At 51.3% G+C, this 17,871-nt stretch overlaps 1 protein-coding gene across 3 annotated transcripts in view; it reads right to left on the bottom strand.

Annotated features, from left to right (window-relative positions):
• The window catches only part of LOC140420969 (interleukin-20 receptor subunit alpha-like), a 72,481-nt gene that overhangs the window by 12,752 nt on the left and 41,858 nt on the right, over window positions 1–17,871 (bottom strand). For all 3 annotated transcript variants that reach the window (XM_072505180.1, XM_072505179.1, XM_072505181.1), the window contains 3 exons: window positions 13,217–13,392; window positions 11,128–11,290; window positions 3,919–4,052 (listed from right to left, as the gene is read on the bottom strand). In XM_072505180.1, coding sequence (XP_072361281.1) covers window positions 3,919–4,052; window positions 11,128–11,290; window positions 13,217–13,392 — 473 coding nt within the window. The remainder of the gene's footprint in view (window positions 1–3,918; window positions 4,053–11,127; window positions 11,291–13,216; window positions 13,393–17,871) is intronic.

Here is a 17,871-nt window from a genome sequence, read left to right on the forward strand (position 1 = left end):
CTCCAATGTCTCACAGCTTCTACTATGGCTTGTGCCTCTTTTCCGACCGAGGAATGGCGAATTTTGGAAGCATGGAGGGTATGGGAGAAGAAAGCCACGGACCTGCCCGCTTGGTTGAGGGTGGCCACCAGAGCTACGTCGAACGCATCGCTCTCGACCTGGAAGGGGAGGGACTTGTCGATGGCGTGCTTCGTGGCCTTTGCAATGTCTGCTTTGATGCGGCTGAAGGCCTGGCAGGCCTCCGTCAACAGGGGAAAGGTTGGGGACTGGATTAGGGGTTGGGCTTTGTCTGCGTAGTTAGGGACCCACTGTGCGTAAAAACCCGAGGCAGCGCTTCAGGGCCTTGGGGCAGTGAGGGAGGGGGAACTCCATGAGGGGGCGCATGCGCTCAGGGTCGGGGCCTATAACTCCATTTCACACTACGTAGCCTAGAATGGCTAGACGGTCGGTGCTAAACATGCATTTATCCTTATTGTATGTCAGGTTAAGGATTTTCGCGGTCTGGAGAAATTTGCGGAGGTTGGTGTCGTGGTCCTGCTGGTCATGGCCACAGATGGTGACGTTATCCAGATACGGGAACGTTGAGCATAAGCCGTACCGGTCAACCATTCGTTCCATCTCTCGCTGGAAGACCGAGACCCCATTAGTGACACCAAAGGGAACTCTTAAAAATTGATAGAGCCGCCCATCTGCTTCGAAGGCAGTGTACCTGCGGTCACTATTACGAAGGGGTAGCTGGTGGTAGGCGGACTTGAGATCCACCGTGGAGTACTGTGCGATCCTGTTTACCAGGTCGTCTATACGGGGGAGAGGGTACGCATCCAGCTGCGTAAATCTGTTGATGGTCTGGCTGTAGTCAATGACCATCCTATGTTTCTCCCCGGTCTTTACCACCACTACTTGAGCTCTCCAGGGACTGTTGCTAGCTTCAATGACCCCTTCCCTCAGTAGCCTGTGGACCTCTGACCTGATGAAGGTCCGGTCCTGGGCACTGTACCGCCTGCTCCTGGTGGCGACCGGTTTGCAATCTGGGGTGAGGTTCGCAAACAGGGAAGGCGGGTCGACCTTAAGGGTCGCGAGGCCGCAGACAGTGAGGTGGGGGGTATGGGGCCGCCGAATTTAACGGTCAGGCTTTGCAAATTGCATTGGAAGTCCAGCCCCAGGAGGGTAGCCGCGCAGAGATGCAGCAGGACATACAGGCGGAAATTGTCGAATTTCCTGCCTTGGACAGTGAGGTTCGCTAGGCAGAACCCCTTTATCTCCTACAAGTGTGACCCGGAGGCCAGGGAGATCCTTTGATTTACAGGGTGGGTTACAAGTGAACAGCGCCTTACCGTGTCGGGGTGAACAAAGCTTTCCGTGCTCCCAGAGTCAATCAGGCAAGACGTCTCCTGGCCGTTGATGAAGACCGTCATTGCAGCTGTTGCGAGTATCCGGGGTCGACTTTGTTCCAGTGTCACCGAGGCCAGATGAAGCAATTGCGAGTTCTGATCGGGCAGCGTGTAGTCGGCCGTGCTGGGGGCCTGGGGCCCCATCCAAGATGGCGTCACCCATGGGTCGCGCATGGTGTCCGCGGATGTACAAGATGGCGGTGGGAATGGTCAAAATGGCGGTGCCCACCAATCCAGCGTGGTGTCCGGGGGCCAAGATGGCCATGCCCGTGGGTCGCACGTGGCCCTAGGATAGGGGGGTGGCGGTGAGCACTGGCCGGTCGGGCCTGAAGGGGGGGTTGCTGTGGCGGTCCGGAGTCGCTGAAGACCGCGGCCATGACCCCCACAAAGTGGCCCTTCTTGCCGCAGCCTTTGCAGCCTTTGCAGGCGGCAGTGCGGGCCGGGCAGCGCGGGCGGGGATGATTCGCCTGCCCGCAGAAGAAACAGCGGGGCCCGGTGGCGTTAGCGGCCCGTCTCGTAGCGCAGGCCTGCGGAGTCAGGGGGAAGGTCTGTGGGGCTGCCGCTGCAGGGTGCCACGCAGCCCAGGGGGCCGCCTCGCGGTCGGGCGCATAGGTCTGCACGTTTTTGTAGGCTACGTCCATGGACCCTGCCAGGGCCCGTGCCTCTCAAAGTCCCAGGGTGTCCTTTTCTAGGAGTCTTCAGCGGATATCTGAGGAGCTCATACCTGCTACGAAAGCATCCCTGATTAAAAGTTCCGTGTGCTCGCTCCCCGAAACTTTAGGGCAGCCACAGTTTCGGCCCAGCACCAGTGGCGCCCGGTAGAAATCCTCCAATGATTCCCCGGGGCTTTGCCGTCTAGTTGCAAGCAGGTGACATGCGTAGACCTGATTTACAGGGCGGATATAATGTCCTTTTAGCAGTTCGATCGCGGCATCATAGTCCTCCGCCTCCTCGATAAGGAGGTAGATCCCAGGGCTGACCCTTGAGCACAGGAGGTGCATTTTCTGTCCTTCTGAGGGGATGCCTCCGGCCGTCTCGAGGTAGCCCTTAAAGCACGCCAGCCAGTGTTTAACTATTGCAGTCGAGTTCTCCGCGTGGGGGCTGAGTTGAAGGCATTCCGGTTTGATTCGGAGATCCATCCTTCCAGCTTAAGTCTAGTCGATTAAATTGATGCACGATCAATTACACACAATACAAAGCGATTTCATAACTGAAGGCTTTAATCTACTAGAACTTGTTCCCCAGCAGCTTCGGTACAGAAAGTGAAGGCTGCTGGGATGGCACCGTTTCTTAAACTCCGCCTGTCAGGGCGGAGCAATGTAACAGCAGCCAATGGTAAACTCCTGGGTTTAACCAATGGTCATCAGCCTCTTAGGTACCGCAATACCTGGTACTACCACACCTACCATCAGCATTGTTTGGCTTGATTTTTATTTCCTCATGCACCCGTGCAATGTCATGAGCCAAGTTGTTTGTATCCGTGTGGATCGCAAATTCACATGGAAGCCTGTTTTTCTTGTTGTGCAAGCTGACACAGATGCCATATTAGATTCCAATCTCAGCAGAATAATGAAGCTATTCATCAAAACATGCTCTTTGAACACTGCTTCATCTACTTCATTCTGGATTCCAGTAACATATAATCAACCCTCTTTGGCAAGAGGCTGCTTGCAGTTCAGCAATGGCCACCCCTTGAGCCTGGCACAGCTGAGTACCCGGGGCTGTCACCCCAACAGATTGGCCAGCAGTTTTCATAAGGCAAAAGATTTTTCCGGGTTTTGGGGGGTGGGGGGTGCGGGATTTCAAAAGGTCGCTACACCTCCCGAGATCTAACCAGATCTCGCGAGACGTTGCAATCGGGACCCAGAGTCACCGAGTTAAGTGAGTATTCTGCCTTCGCCAGATTGAACTGGCTCCCAGGATCGACCAGCCTTGCCGAGGAGACCCCAGCCAGGCGCTGTTTAGCACCAGTCCCCACAAACCCAGGCTTACCTGCACTTTGGGCCGGTGGGGGAAGTCTTCTCCCAGGCGATCGGAGGCCCCCGGGTGGCTGGCATCTCGGCAGGGTGACATCCTGGCAATGGCACCCAGGCACCGCCAAGCAGCCCAGGTGACACGGTCAGGTTGGCAGGGACACTGCCAGGGTGCCATTTTGCCCAAGCCAGGGATCGGGCCCTGGGGTGCCCTGCCCATGTGGGATGGGAGAGGTGTGGGCTTGATGATTCCCCCAAAAAGTGAGTTGGGGCATTGTGAGGGAGGGGGGGGGGGGTCGAGAGATTAGGGCGCCATTTAAAAATGGCACCTAGGTCTCTTCCTTCACTGAGGAGCCCACTTGTCGGACAAACGGAGCTTCTTGGTGCAGGAAATGCTTCAGAGTGCGTCCTCGGCGGGGCGTTACCCGTTACAAATGTCAGGAACAACCCCTCTAATCCCGCCCAAAATGAACTCTGTTTTTGTATTTGGTTAGATTTCGGCCAGTACAACATTTCCTAATGACCAAATATAGAGGAGTAAGGAATTTACGTACCAAGGATTTGGGAAGTTTTGATTGTGTCAAGTGCAGGTGAGCAAATTCTTTCAGCATCCAAATCACAAAACTACAGATAATTGTACTTGCAATGAAAACTAGCACTGCGATCAAAGGTGCAATCCACAGTATGTCTGTGAAGGAAGAAAACACAGGCAACAAATTTATAACCTCCATCCAGGCAAATAAATGGAAAAGATATCCAAAAGATGCCACAATGAAACAAAACAGTTACTTCTGATTCAAGTTCCACTGCTAGCTTTATTGTAAATGCTAATTTGAGTAGATTGCCATTGTTCATAGTTAGTCTAGGGTACAGATCATTGTTGGGGGCATAAATTGAATGAACCCTGGGTAGAAAGATAGATAACCTCCAACGTTATAGCCATTTCATATACACATAGTCCAATTGTTTTGTTGTAATGTTACATTTAGTGATTACTTGTAAATTTTGTGACTTTGAATCGGTTCATTATGTACAAAGTCCTGGATTACTTTTAATTCCAAAAAATGGGCAGATTTGGTTTCAGTCAAAGGACCAAAAATCTGAATCAAAAATCTGGGGAGTCGCAAAATTGGGTGTTTGCTGAAGCCCGCCCACCCGCGATCTCCTCTGCTGCAATTTTACCAGCAGTGAGGGAGATGTCAGTGTGGTGAATGTATAATTACTGATAATTTACCAGTGCACTGTGTAATGTTATTAACCCTGTGGGCTCTACCTATGGGCCATTGTGTGGCTTCACCCACAGGGGATATGTTGGGGCATGTACGGGCTCTGCCCATGGCTCCACCCCCTTTACAGGAAGTATAAGAGCTGCTGAACTGCGGGGCCGCCTTCAGTGTTGGACCGGTCACAGGCAGGCTCAGTTCTAAGCTGATTAAAACCACGGTTTACTTCTCCACGTGTCTTCGAGTGAATTGATGGTCGCATCAATTTAATCAGCTTAAAATACTACTATGGAATCAGCCCTCAAACCTGACAGACTGGAACTCGATCCACAGGCCGCGGAGGCAAAATAATTTTTTTCACATTGGCTTTGGTGCTTCAAGGCCTATCTCGCCGTGTCGTCTACGCCATCCGTCACTGACGAACAGAAGCTGGGCCTCCTCCACGCACGGGTGAGCCATCGCATTTCTGTCCAGCTCGACGAAGCTGCTTCCTATACAGAGGCTCTCGCACTACTCGAACGCCTCTATGTGCGGCCTGTGAACGAGGTATACGCGCGACACGTCTTCACCACTCACCGCCAGCGCTCCGGGGAGTCGCTAGATGATTACCTACGCGACCTCAAAGCCCTTGCGCGTAACTGTAACTACCAGGCCGTTACGGCCACTCAGCACATGGAGCTCACCGTCCGAGACGTCTACGTGGCGGGGGTCCGATCGAACTATGTGAGACAGCACCTGCTCGGGGCCCAGGACATGGACGACACGGTAAAATTGGCTACCTCTCTGGAGGCCGCTTTTCAGAGCCTTACTGCATTCCCGGCCGAACACGCACCCCCTCGTGGGCCCCCGACCCGAGACTACCCCAGGCCTGTGCCGCGCGGCCGCCCGCCCATCATGGGGGGCTACCCTGCTACTTTTGCGGCCAGTCCCAACACCCCCGACTGCACTGCCCGGCCCGCAATGCGAACTGCAGCAGCTGCGGGCGTAAAGGACACTTCGCCAAGGTCTGCCTGGCCAGGTCTAAGAACTCAAACTCACAGACCCGATCCACAGACTCACAAGCCCGCAGACCCCGTAAGGGGGCAGTGTGTCTGCCGCCTCCGCCTCCGCATAACATGTGCGACTCATGGGGGCCGCCATCTTGGCCATCCTCCCCCACGCGGCCGGCCATATGCGATCCATGGGGGCCGCCATCGTCCTCACCGCCCGCCACACTCGACCAACGGGGGCCGCCATCTTGGCCGCCATCTGCTACGCCGCTCACGCATACGACCTACACGGACAGCCATCGCGGGACCATCCCAGCACCGCCAATCACGCCGCCGGCTACCCACACCTCAGCGCGGTCACCCTGGACCAATCGCGACCTGTGCACCTCCGGAGCTCCATGATGGCCGTCCGGGTTAACGGGTACGAGACACTTTGCCTATTCGACTCCGGGAGCACAAAGAGCTTCATTCACCCGGACATGGTAAGACGCTGTTCCTCCCAATATTCCCGACGCAACAAACCATATCCCTCACCTCTGGGTCGCACTCGGTGCAAATCGAAGGGTGCACTACTGCAACCCGAGCGATACAGGGCGCTGAGTACGCTCATTTTCAACTATATGTGCTCCCAGACCTCTGCGCTCCTCTCCTTTTGGGACTCGACTTCCAGTGCAACCTCAGGAGCCTAACTCTTAAATTCGGGGGGGCCTCTGCCCCCGCTCACCATATGCAGCCTCGCGACCCTAAAATTCGACCCCCCCTTCCCCCCCATTCCTCTTCGCAAACCTCACCGCCGATTGCAAGCCAGTAGCCACCAGAAGCAGGCGGTATAGCATGCAGGACAGGACGTTCATTAGGTCCGAGTTCCAGCGTCTCTTGCGGGAGGGGGTCATAGAGGCCAGCAATAGCCCCTGGAGAGCTCATGTGGTGGTCGTCAAGACCGGGGAAAAGTTCCGGATGGTGGTTGATTACAGCCAGACCATTAACCGGTTTACGCAGCTCGATGCGTACCCCCATCCCCGGATTGCAGACATGTTAAATCAGATCGGGCACTACCGCGTGTTCTCCACGGTGGATCTGAAGTCTGCATACCACCAGCTCCCAATCCGCCCGGAGGACCGCCGCTACACGGCATTTGAGGCAGACGGCCACCTTTTCCATTTCCTCCGGGTCCCTTTTGGCGTCACGAACGGGGTTTTGGTATTCCAATGAGCGATGGATCGAATGGTGGACCAGTATGGGCTGCGGGCCACGTTTCTGTACTTGGACAATATCACCATCTGCAGCCATGATCAGCAGGTCCACGACGCCAACCTCCACCGATTTCTCCAAACCGCCCAAAAACTCAACCTCACCTATAACAAGGAGAAATGCGTTGTCCGCACAACCAGGCTAGCCATCCTCGGCTACGTCGTGGAAAACGGGGTCCTAGGGCTCGACCCTGACCGTATGCGCCCCCTCCTACAACTCTCTCTCCCTCACTGTCCCAAGGCCCTGAAGAGGTGCCTTGGATTTTACTCGTATTACGCCCAGTGGGTCCCCCAGTATGTGGACAAAGCCCGCCCACTATTTAAGGCCACCCTCTTTCCACTGGCAGCCGAGGCTCGCCAGGGCTTCAATTGCATCAAGGCGGACATCGCCAAAGCTGCGATGCGCGCAGTGGACGAGTCCGTCCCCTTCCAGGTGGAGAGCGACGCCTCAGAGGTTGCTCTCGCCGCCACCCTCAACCAAGCAGGCAGACCGGTAGCATTTTTTTCACGCACCCTCACCACCCATGAAATTCGACACTCCTCAGTCGAAAAATAAGCCCAAGCCATCGTGGAAGCCGTGCAGCACTGGAGGCACTACCTCGCTGGTAGGAGGTTTACCCTCGTCACCGACCAACGATCGGTTGCCTTCATGTTTGACAATACACAGCGGGGCAAGATCAAGAATGATAAGATCTTGAGGTGGAGAATCGAACTCTCCACCTATAACTACGATATAGTATATCGTCCTGGGAAGCTCAACGAGCCCCCAGATGCCCTGTCCCACGGCACATGTGCCAGTGTGCAAGATGACCAACTACAGGCTATCCACGATGACCTCTGCCACCCGGGGGTCACCCAGCTCGCCCACTACATCAAGGCCCTCAACCTGCCCTACTCCACCGAGGAGGTCAGAGCTATAACCAGAGACTGCCAAATCTGTACGGAGTGTAAACCGCACTTCTATCGACCAGATAAGGCCCACCTGGTAAAGGCATCCCGGCCCTTTGAACGCCTCAGTATCGATTTCAAAGGGCCCCTCCCCTCCAATAACCGCAACACGTGCTTCCGTAACATCATAGATGAGTTCTCCCGCTTCCCGTTTGCCATCCCCTGCCCTGATATGACCACCCCCACTGTCATTAAAGCCCTGCATAGTGTCTTCACCCTGTTTGGTTTCCTCAGTAATGTCCACAGCGACAGGGGCTCGTCGTTCATGAGCGACGAACTGCATCAGTACCTGCTCAGTAAGGGCATCGCCTCGAGCAGGACCACCAGTTATAACCCCAGGGGAAATGTGCAGGTGGAGGGGGAGAACGCGACGGTCTGGAAGACCGTCCTACTGACCCTGCGGTCCAGGAATCTCCCAGTTTCTCACTGGCAGGAGGTCCTCCCCGATGCGCTCCACTCTATTAGGTCCCTCCTTTGCACGGCCACAAACCAGACTCCTCGTGATCGTTTGTTTGTTTTCCCTAGGGGAGCTACCTCAGGGGCCTCGCTTCTGCCCTGGCTGATGACACCGGGTCCAGTCCTCCTCCGAAAACATGTTCGGAGCCATAAGACCGACCCCCTGGTAGAGAGGGTCCAGCTCCTGCACTCCAACCCACACTATGCGTACGTCGAACACCCCGATGGCCGGCAAGATACCATCTCCGTCCAGGACCTGGCGCCCGCAGGCTCAAACACCACTCCCACTACTGCATCCCCCACACTATGTCCCGTCCAACCTCCCATGTTCAGCGCCCCCACCCCTATATGGTTCACGCGCTCCCTCCCACCAGCCGCACCGGTCCACAGGAATGAAGCTCCGGAAGAGCCGCTCCCGGAGTCCACGCCTGTGCCCGCTCCGGACCCACTTCCACAGCCATCCAAAGCGGCTGCAACACCAGTGCTTCGGTGGTGGCAACGTACGATCCGGGCACCGGACCGACTGAATCTATGAGCCCGTCACCCCCGCCGGACTTCATTTTTAAACAGGGCGTGAATGTGGTGAATGTATAATTACTGATAATTCACCAGTGCACTGTGTTATGTTATTAACCCTGTGGGCTCTACCTATGGGCCATTTTGTGGCTTCACCCACAGGGGATATGTTCGGGCATGTAAGGGCTCGCCCATGGCTCCACCCCCTTTACAGGAAGTATAAGAGCTGCTGACCTGTGGGGCCGCCTTCAGTGTTGTACCGGAAACAGGCAGGCTCAGTTCTAAGCTGATTAAACCCATGGTTTACTTCTCCACCTGTCTGCGAGTGAATTGATGGTTGCATCAGTCAGGCGGCCTGATCACTCATGGGCCATCTCCAGCAGCTGGGATTTGATTTGCAGCTGGCACCAAGAGCCAACCAATCAGCACCCTGTTCTCATGCAGTTTTGATTGTTGTTCTCCTTGACATTTGTTTTTTTATGCAAATGAGTGCACGAGGTAAAGTTTTGACAGTGTGGGCGCAATTTACCAGTGGCACTCACGCTTGAGCGTGACACGGCCATTAGATAATGGGAGTGGCTGAAAATCGGGAATTGCACTGGGTGCGGAACGGTTTGCGATCTGACCAGCACGCTACCGTTGGCGAGATCAGGATTCTGCCATGGCGTGGCGAGAAACCAATAAATACCAATTAAAGTCAATCTGCATACCGTTGGCAGGAAATACCCCCTATCTAATGGCCTCCCTTGATCTAACAGCCTCCCCAGCAAGTAGTCACATGGGCGCCACTTAGTTCACCTTTTTAAAAACATGAAGCTGTCAGAGTAGCTGCTGTGGGGATCAGAGGAGGTGAGTAGCCATCTTTGAACCCAGGCAGTGAGCCCGGAGACACTGGGGTTGCAGTATCAGTTCTCGCGAAACGGGGTGGATGGGGGGTGTGGGGGTGGGGGGGGGAGGCACCACCGATGGGTGGGTGTCCCAGCGCCTGCGGGTCGCCTTGCCATTCCCTGGATCATCTGTACCATAATGGAAGCAGCTCCGGCTACATCTAGATGTTTCCCCAGGATGCACATCAGAGGTGGAGGCATCCTGCTGCTTATCACGTTCCCCTGGCCTTTGATGCCCTTGGCAGGCATCCTTGGGGTCCTTGAGGCTAGGGGGTCCTGGCACACTCGATGGCGGAACATGCCCTGCCATGCTACCATGTTCCGGATGCTGACTCCGAGACCCGTGGTTGTCAGGGAGGCGGGGGTGGAGTTTCGGGGGTGCTGGAGGATGGTGTCGCCAGCCCATCGGGAGGCTCTGGGTTTGTCCGTAGCATTCCCTCCTCCCGACTGGTGCCCATAGGGCCCTGGGGGTCAACTCGGGATGGAGGGGCAGCTGGCCTGAGCTCCAGATTCCCATGTGCCATCTGACTCTGCCAGCCCTGGCAGCTCCCCATTGTTTGCACCATGGTGTCGGCACCTTCAGTGATGTCCATCTGTGAGCAGGGCATGCTCTGCAGTGCCCCAGCAAGGTTCACCTGAGACTGGGACACATCCCCCAGAGTCTGGGACACACCACCCTGTGATCGGGACATGCTCCACAGTGCCTCGGCAATGCCCACCTGAGGCTGGGACATGCTCCTCTGCACCTCGGCAATGCCCACCTGAGACTGGTACATGCTCCTCTGCACCTCGGAAAGGGCCATCTGCGTCAGGGGCACGCCCCCCCCCCACCCCACCCGTCACTGGGACATGCTGCCGAGGCGCTCAGCCGAGGTCGCCACTGACTAGGAAAGGCCTAGAACACCACCACTCAGGGTTCTGACGTCATGCTCCAGGCTCTCCTCTGTGGTCGCCACCCAGTGTGACGGTCCTCTTGGTCACGCTCCCCGCCCAGCCACTTCCCCCCAGGCGGCTCTGGCTGCCCTGTGGCTGACCTGGCAAGCCCTTTGGGGGAACAGGGTGCTCCGGCTTGGCTCCATTGTGTCCAACTGTCAGACCAGGCCTGCATCACCGAATTTTGGAGCTGAACTTGGTGGCATGGTTGCATGCTATGTTGGGTTTGCTCGACAGAATTGTTTTAAGTGCTACTCCCCCTCGGTAGCAGTGGGGTGGGGGGAGTGTCTGGCGAGCCCGGTCCGTCAAATCAGCCGACATGACAGTCATTTGTGGCGTGAACCCCTGGGGCCTCGTTAAGTGGAGCGACTAATGTTAGATACCGGTGACGGCCTCGCCGGGTCAGTTATCGAGAAACTCCCGGCAATTCCTGCTCGCCACCACACTGAGAACAAATTCAATTATATCGCACCCTCTGTCTCTTTTTTTCCACAATAATACACTACCAAGTGAAAAATAGATTATTCATTATAATTCACGAGGGAACCAAATATTATTTACCTGCATTTTGGGGTGAGGTAGTTGTACAGATTTTTCTTGAATCTTTAGTGTTTTTATTTGTTGTTGACAAGAATGTTGCTGTAACACAGTATGTAGACTTGGTTTTCAGATTTTTAAACTGATAAACTCCTTTCCCCGACTCATCAGGCTCTACTTTATCTAACTGGTGGGAAAAGCACAGTCATTCATCTAATATACATAATAGCAAATCATGAAACAGAAACATAGCAAGAGTCCTCAGACTACAACAAGATACCATGGAGTTTGGAAATCGGAGGAGGTGGCTCACCACTGGCCGCTGGCAGGGATCTTCTGATCCTGCCAAAGTCCATGGCAATTTGGGTGATCGCCATCCCGCCGCCGGGGTACCCACAGCGGGTGTTGACTTTGGCTTAAGTGGAGAGATCCCACTGACAGGACGAGAAGATCCCACCGATGGGAAGGACTGGAAAGTCGCTCCCATTAATTCTGTTTCTCTCCCAACAATTGTTACCAGATCTGTTCAATATGTCTAACATTTCCTGGTTCCATTTTATCCTTGCACATATTACATGCAGAAATTATGGGGCTGGATACTCCGATTCTGGGGCTATGTCCAGAAGAACTGGCGCAAAATGGCCACCGATTCCCCGTTTTGCTGGGGACTAGAGCACCCGACTCTAGCTGCCGATACGCCGCGGAGAATTGCCGGGTCTGTGGCCGCGCATGTGCACGGCGGTCCTCTGCAGCGGCCGCGCCGTGCTGCATGGTGGAGGCCGCTCGCGGACCCGGCCGGCGAAATAGTCCCCCCCCCCCCCCCCCCCCCCATCGGCTGACTTGCGTGCCCCGGGCCACCCCCCACAGTGACCCCAGCCACCGAATAATGTCCCCCCTGCCCGCGGATCGGCCCTCCCCCGACCGTGGCGGCGCCGGACTGAGTCCGCAGCCGCCACGTTGAGTTACCAATGGGTGAGGCCACACGCGACCCACGCTGTTGGGGGCGGAGCATCTGGAGGCGGGCCGCAGGCAATGCCCTGAGGCCATCGATACATGGCATGGCGTACTCTCGGAGTACGCCGCTTTGGAGGGGTCGGAGATCGTGACAGCGGCGCCGTTCCTGATTTGGTCGGGTACTCGGATTCTCCAGCCGTTCGCCGAATGCGATTTCGGCATTGGCGACCAGAGAATCCAGCTCATGGACTGCGTAAATGTAGATAAATGTACACCCCAAACATGCAAATAATTTATACTGCAGAAAACCTTTAGAGTAAATGTATCATCACAAAATATTGATCTTATATGAACAGTGAAAATAAAATCTTGAAACTAATATTTAGACATCGTGTCCAAATTTTCTAAATAGTGCAAATGATCTGATGTAATGAGACCAGTTCAGCAGCATTTTTGATCTGACTTTGCAGCCCTAGAGCCCAGTTCAAATGTGCATCTATTTTCCATTCCTTGTGATGGGAAGCATAATGTGCACTGGAAAGATTTAGTGTGCACTCTGTTATGTGTGAAGTACCACATTGTTATCAGTTAGGTGAACACTCGCCCAATGTCTTGTAACTGGCATGGATACTTGCTCAAATAAGCAAGGCTTTTGGAGCAGGAGTAGGCCACTCAGACCTATGCCTGTCACAATATTCAATTAGCTTACGTTGAATCTTTATCGTAAGTTCATATTTAGTGTAGCTTAGATGCAGTGTTGGCATTTGTCTGTGGGGTTAACTTAATTCCTACACGGTGCAATCCCACAAACATTAACAAGGCAATTCACAGATAACCTGTTTTTTGATGATGATGTTTGAGGGACAAATGTTGGGTAGGACATCAGAAATACAGAAAAGGGAAACAGAATTTTAAAGTGGACCTTCGTCCCAATTTGATCCTGAACAGGAGGTCAGATAGGCTGTTTTAGTAATGGCCAAGCTCCCATTACAGCTAGTGGCACAAAACTGTTTTATAAGCCTATTTACATATAATATACATTCACTATATACATCCTGAAAATATTGTTATGGTTTACATTATGCATATGTTTTGAATCTTAATTGAAACATTATTAAAATATGTTGCCAGTACAACACAAATAATTGTTCATAATTACCGCAAGTTCCTTGCCATCTTTGTCGAGTAAGGTAACAATATAAATTAATGACAAATCAATACCCTTCACGGTCATTGGCTTATCGTTATCCTTGTGTGGAGTCAGAGGCATATCTAGAGTAATTTTGATAGTCTGAATATTGCTTGTCACATTGACAATCGGAGGACCCAAGATGGCTGTATGAAATTTTTAAAAAAGCATTAATGAATTATCAGGAACATGAAAGTATCTGGAAAAGATGTGGAACTTAGTACAGTATTGCATAATTGACTCTCAATTTGTAGGTTTGATTTAAAAAAAAATTTTTTTAAGAGTTCAATGCCATTAGAGGTTCCCACAAATGAAATTGTAGGAATTTGATATTTAGCTCAACAAAGCGTAACCTTGGGATTGTAATATACGATATACACCGGTTAATACAATGCATTGTAAACCATCATAAGTGCCCTTCTTCCCGTATAGTTGTCAGATGTTAAAGCACTCCACTGAAACAAGCCACAGACAGGCTTTGAAAAGATAAGACGTTTTCAGAAATGTAAAATCTATTTAATTTTATTTTTGACTTTACATTCTTTTTAAGAACTGCCATCTTAATGTCTAATAGATAAACTGCCATCAAATTGTCAATCGCAGAGATTTCCAGCATATCAAGGACATTCCCTTGGTTCAAAAGATGTGGTAATAATTGTCAATCAAAGTCACTGTCTCTGAGTGGAGGATATATACTTTAGTGTAACCAGCAAGCTACCCCCTTTAATAAAAGCAAAATACTGCAGATGCTTGAGATCTGAAATAAAATCAGAAAGTGCTGGGAAACCTCAGCAGATCTGGCAGCATCTGTGGGGAGAGAAACAGAGTTCATGCTTCCAGTTAAATATGACTGTTTTGGAACTGAAGAGTGAAGTGAAGTGATGAGCTTCATGTTGCTATTTTGCTAGACAACACTGACCTTTATTCTGCTATTCACACCTTCTCTGGATCAATGCTTTGTTTCTTTCTTAATATCATTATTAATATTATTACCACTCTGTCTTTTGCCATTTAATATCCCTGACCTTTCCTCTCCCTGATCTTCTCTTTTCCTACATCTGTCCCTCCTCCATTTTGCAACACCATGAAACCCATCAGATTCTCTAGTTTAAAAAAAAAAGTAATATTGATTTGAAATGTTAACTCTCGCTTCTCTCTCTACAGACACTGCCAGACTTTGAACTTGTCTCTCACATCACCATTGTGAAAACTGGAAAAAAAACTGTCATGATCTCTATGATAACTTTCAAAACGAGACATGAATTTTTCAGCAATCAACAAGAATAATTACATGACAAGATGTCATGTTTTAAGACTTTTATTGTAAAAACAAACTAAAATCAACATAGACTAAACATTACCAAGTACGCAACTAATCCTATATAAATATTTATGTAATTTTCCATTCCAATTCTCTTTCTGCATTTGGTTGTGCACTAAGGCAGACTTTTGTCTTTTTCCATTGTTCGTTATTCCAGAACAGGTCACTAATTTGTCACCAGGAGCTTGGGGAGCTCTACACATCAAGCATGGTTGGCAGGAGCCTCTCATACTCTTACCACCAGTCATTGGTGTGTTTGGATGGATTTGCAGGTTGACACACTCAAACTCTTGACCACATTACGAATGCACCTTCCTTGCCACAAGTCCTAGGACGGGACTTGAACCCAGAGTTTGTGGTTCAGAGGCAGGGAGGCTACCCGTTGCGCCACAACGCCACCTTATGAGGTGTAGTCACTCTTGTAATGTCGTACTGTAGGCAAACACAGGTCATTTGCACACAAGCTAATTCCAACAAACAGCAATGTGGGAATGGTCAGCCAACCTAACTTTTAATGATGCTGACTGAGGGGTAAATATTGGCCAAAACACAGGGGGTCATTTTTTAAATAGTATCAAGGGGTCTGAAAGGGCAGAGAGTACTTTAAAAACTCCTCTGAAAGCTGGCACTTCCAATAGTGCAGCATTCCCCCGTTTTGGTAGTGCCTCTGAGGTTGGACCCCTGGTTTCCTGACTCAGAAGAATGAGTACTTATCAACTGTCTACAGATTTGATATAATTGTAGGAAGGACAGGGCAGCAGAATTAGTTTTGTATTAATCTATCAAATATCCAGCAGGATAAAAAGTTTTCTTTTTCACTGTAACCAATAGTTCTTTGGAGGTGTTAACTAAGTAGGTTACAGATTTATAGCTAAGAACACTGAACAGCAATCTTTTAGGCAAATTCCAGTCTACTTAATTCGGATCAGAAATGCAAAGTAAATCCATTGAGCTCTTTAATAATTAAAGCTAAAAAAAAGTAGATTTGCACTATTTGCAGTTAAGCTTCAGCTGGCGTGAAGGCAAAGTGTGTAAAGGCACTTGTCAAGATCATGCTCGAGCCAACAATTTGAGATGAGGGTTACCTGAAATTACTGTGCTGACTTAACACAAACACCATATCAGAGGACAAGAACAGCAGAGCAACTGGTCTGACACAGAAGTCTGACAGCCACCAACAAATTGGATCTGCTAGATTTCTGCTACCACCATACAGATACGACCATTTTATCAAATGTGATCTGCCAATGAAAATGGCAAGCCTCAGCTAAATAAAACCGTGAAAGGTAGTGGGTCTGGGCTTCCATTGATCTATACTGTAAGTCAGATTAAATATCGAATTAATCAGAAACCATGGGCTGGATTCTCCGTTTCAGCGGCTAGGTACCGGCTCAAATGAGAATTTGCGGAAGGTCTACGATGAAAGAAATCGGCACTGAACCCTCACCGATTCCAGGACCAGTGAGGGGCTAGCAGTTGCACACCAAAAACAGCCGGAAAATGGCCAGGTCTCTGGCCACGCATGCGCACGGCTGATGACCTGCAGCGGTTGTGCCATACAACATGGCGCCGGTCGTGCGCAGACCTGATCCACCATCTGCAACCCCACAGGCAACCCCCCCCTGCCCGCCCCCTACCAGTCCCCCCGGCTCCTCCCGGCCAGAGGTACGGATCCCGGCCAAGTGTGCCGGCGCTGGATATAGTCCGCAGCGCCACGCCGGGTTCCCGACTGCTGAGACCACACGTGTCCCAGGGCGTCGAGAACTCGGCCCGTCGGGGATGGAATGTCATGAGAGGGCCTGCCAATGACGCGCCAACGCCATTACAATGGCATGATGACGCCATTTCAGAGGGGGCGAATCATGGCTGACTGCCGTCAAACCTGGAGGCGGGACAATCAGAGTCACTGCGGCATAGAAGGAGACCACTCAGCCCATTGAGTCCATGCTGGCTCCTTGTAGAGCAATCTAATCAGTCCTATTCCCCCATTCTATCCTCATAATTGTACAAGTTTATTTCCCACAAGTGCCTTTCTAATTTCCTTCTGTAATATTCCCGTCAACATGTCACCCGCCACTCTCATAGGCAGTGAATTCCTTGCCATCCCCATTTGCTGCATTAAAAAGTTCTTCACACACCCTGGTGCATTGCTTGCCCAAAATTATACATCTGTGTTCCCCCCTCCCCCAACCTTTCTTCATTAGTTTATGGGAGTTTTTCCTTGTCTACCCCATCTAAAACTGCCATAATATTATATACCTTGGTCAGATCACCCAACCATCTCCTTTGCTTCAACAACTACCTCAGCTTCTCCAATTTGACACTAGCTAAATTCCTTCATTTTTGGAACTATTCTGGTAAAGCCTCCCTGCATGCTCTCAAGGATCTCACCTTCCAACAGTATGGTGACCAGAACTGGAAACAATACTCTAGTTGTGGCCCAACCAAAGCATTATAAACTTCAGCAAAACCTCCCTGCTCTTGTACTATTTATCAAACCCAAGATCCCATATGCTTGCTAACTAATCTCTCAATATGTTGGGCAGCACGGTAGCACAAGTGGTTAGCACTGTGGCTTCACAGCACCAGCGTCCCAGGTTCAATTCCCAGCTGGGTCACTGTCTGTGTGGAGTCTGTACGTTCTCCCCGTGTCTTCGTGGGTTTCCTCCGCGTGCTCCGGTTTCCTCCCACAGTCCAAAGACGTGCAGGTTACGTGGATTGGACATGCTAAATTGCCCTTTGTGTCCAAAAGGTTAGGAAGGGTTATTGGGCTATGGGGATAGGGTGGAAGTGAGGGCTTAAGTGGGTCGGTGCAAACTCGATGGGCCGAATGGCCTCCTTCTGCACTGTATGTTCTCTGTCCTGCCATCATCGAAGGTCTATGCACGTAAACTCCCGGGTCCCTCTGTTCCTGCATACTTTTAAGAACCATGCCATTGTCTATATTGCCTCTCCCTATCCCTTCTGCCAAAATGCATCACTTCACACTTCTCAACATTAAATTCCATCTGCCACTTACCTCCCCATTCTACTAGCCACATCACACCACCAAGTTCCATATCATCGGCAAATTGAAATTTTACCGAGTATTCCAATATCAAAGTCATTTTTATATATAACAAAAAAAGCAGCGGCACCAACACTGACCCTTGGGGAACATCAATGTTTACCATTCTCCAGTCTGAAAAACACACCTTTATTCGACCCGCTCTTTCCTGCCCTAAATCTAATTTTTTTTAATCCAAGCTGACACTGGTCCGCCTATCCCATGAGCCTCAGTTTTGTTAATGAGCCTTTAATGTGG

This window comes from Scyliorhinus torazame, chromosome 5, assembly GCF_047496885.1.
Source record: "Scyliorhinus torazame isolate Kashiwa2021f chromosome 5, sScyTor2.1, whole genome shotgun sequence".
Taxonomy (NCBI): Eukaryota; Metazoa; Chordata; class Chondrichthyes; order Carcharhiniformes; family Scyliorhinidae; genus Scyliorhinus; species Scyliorhinus torazame.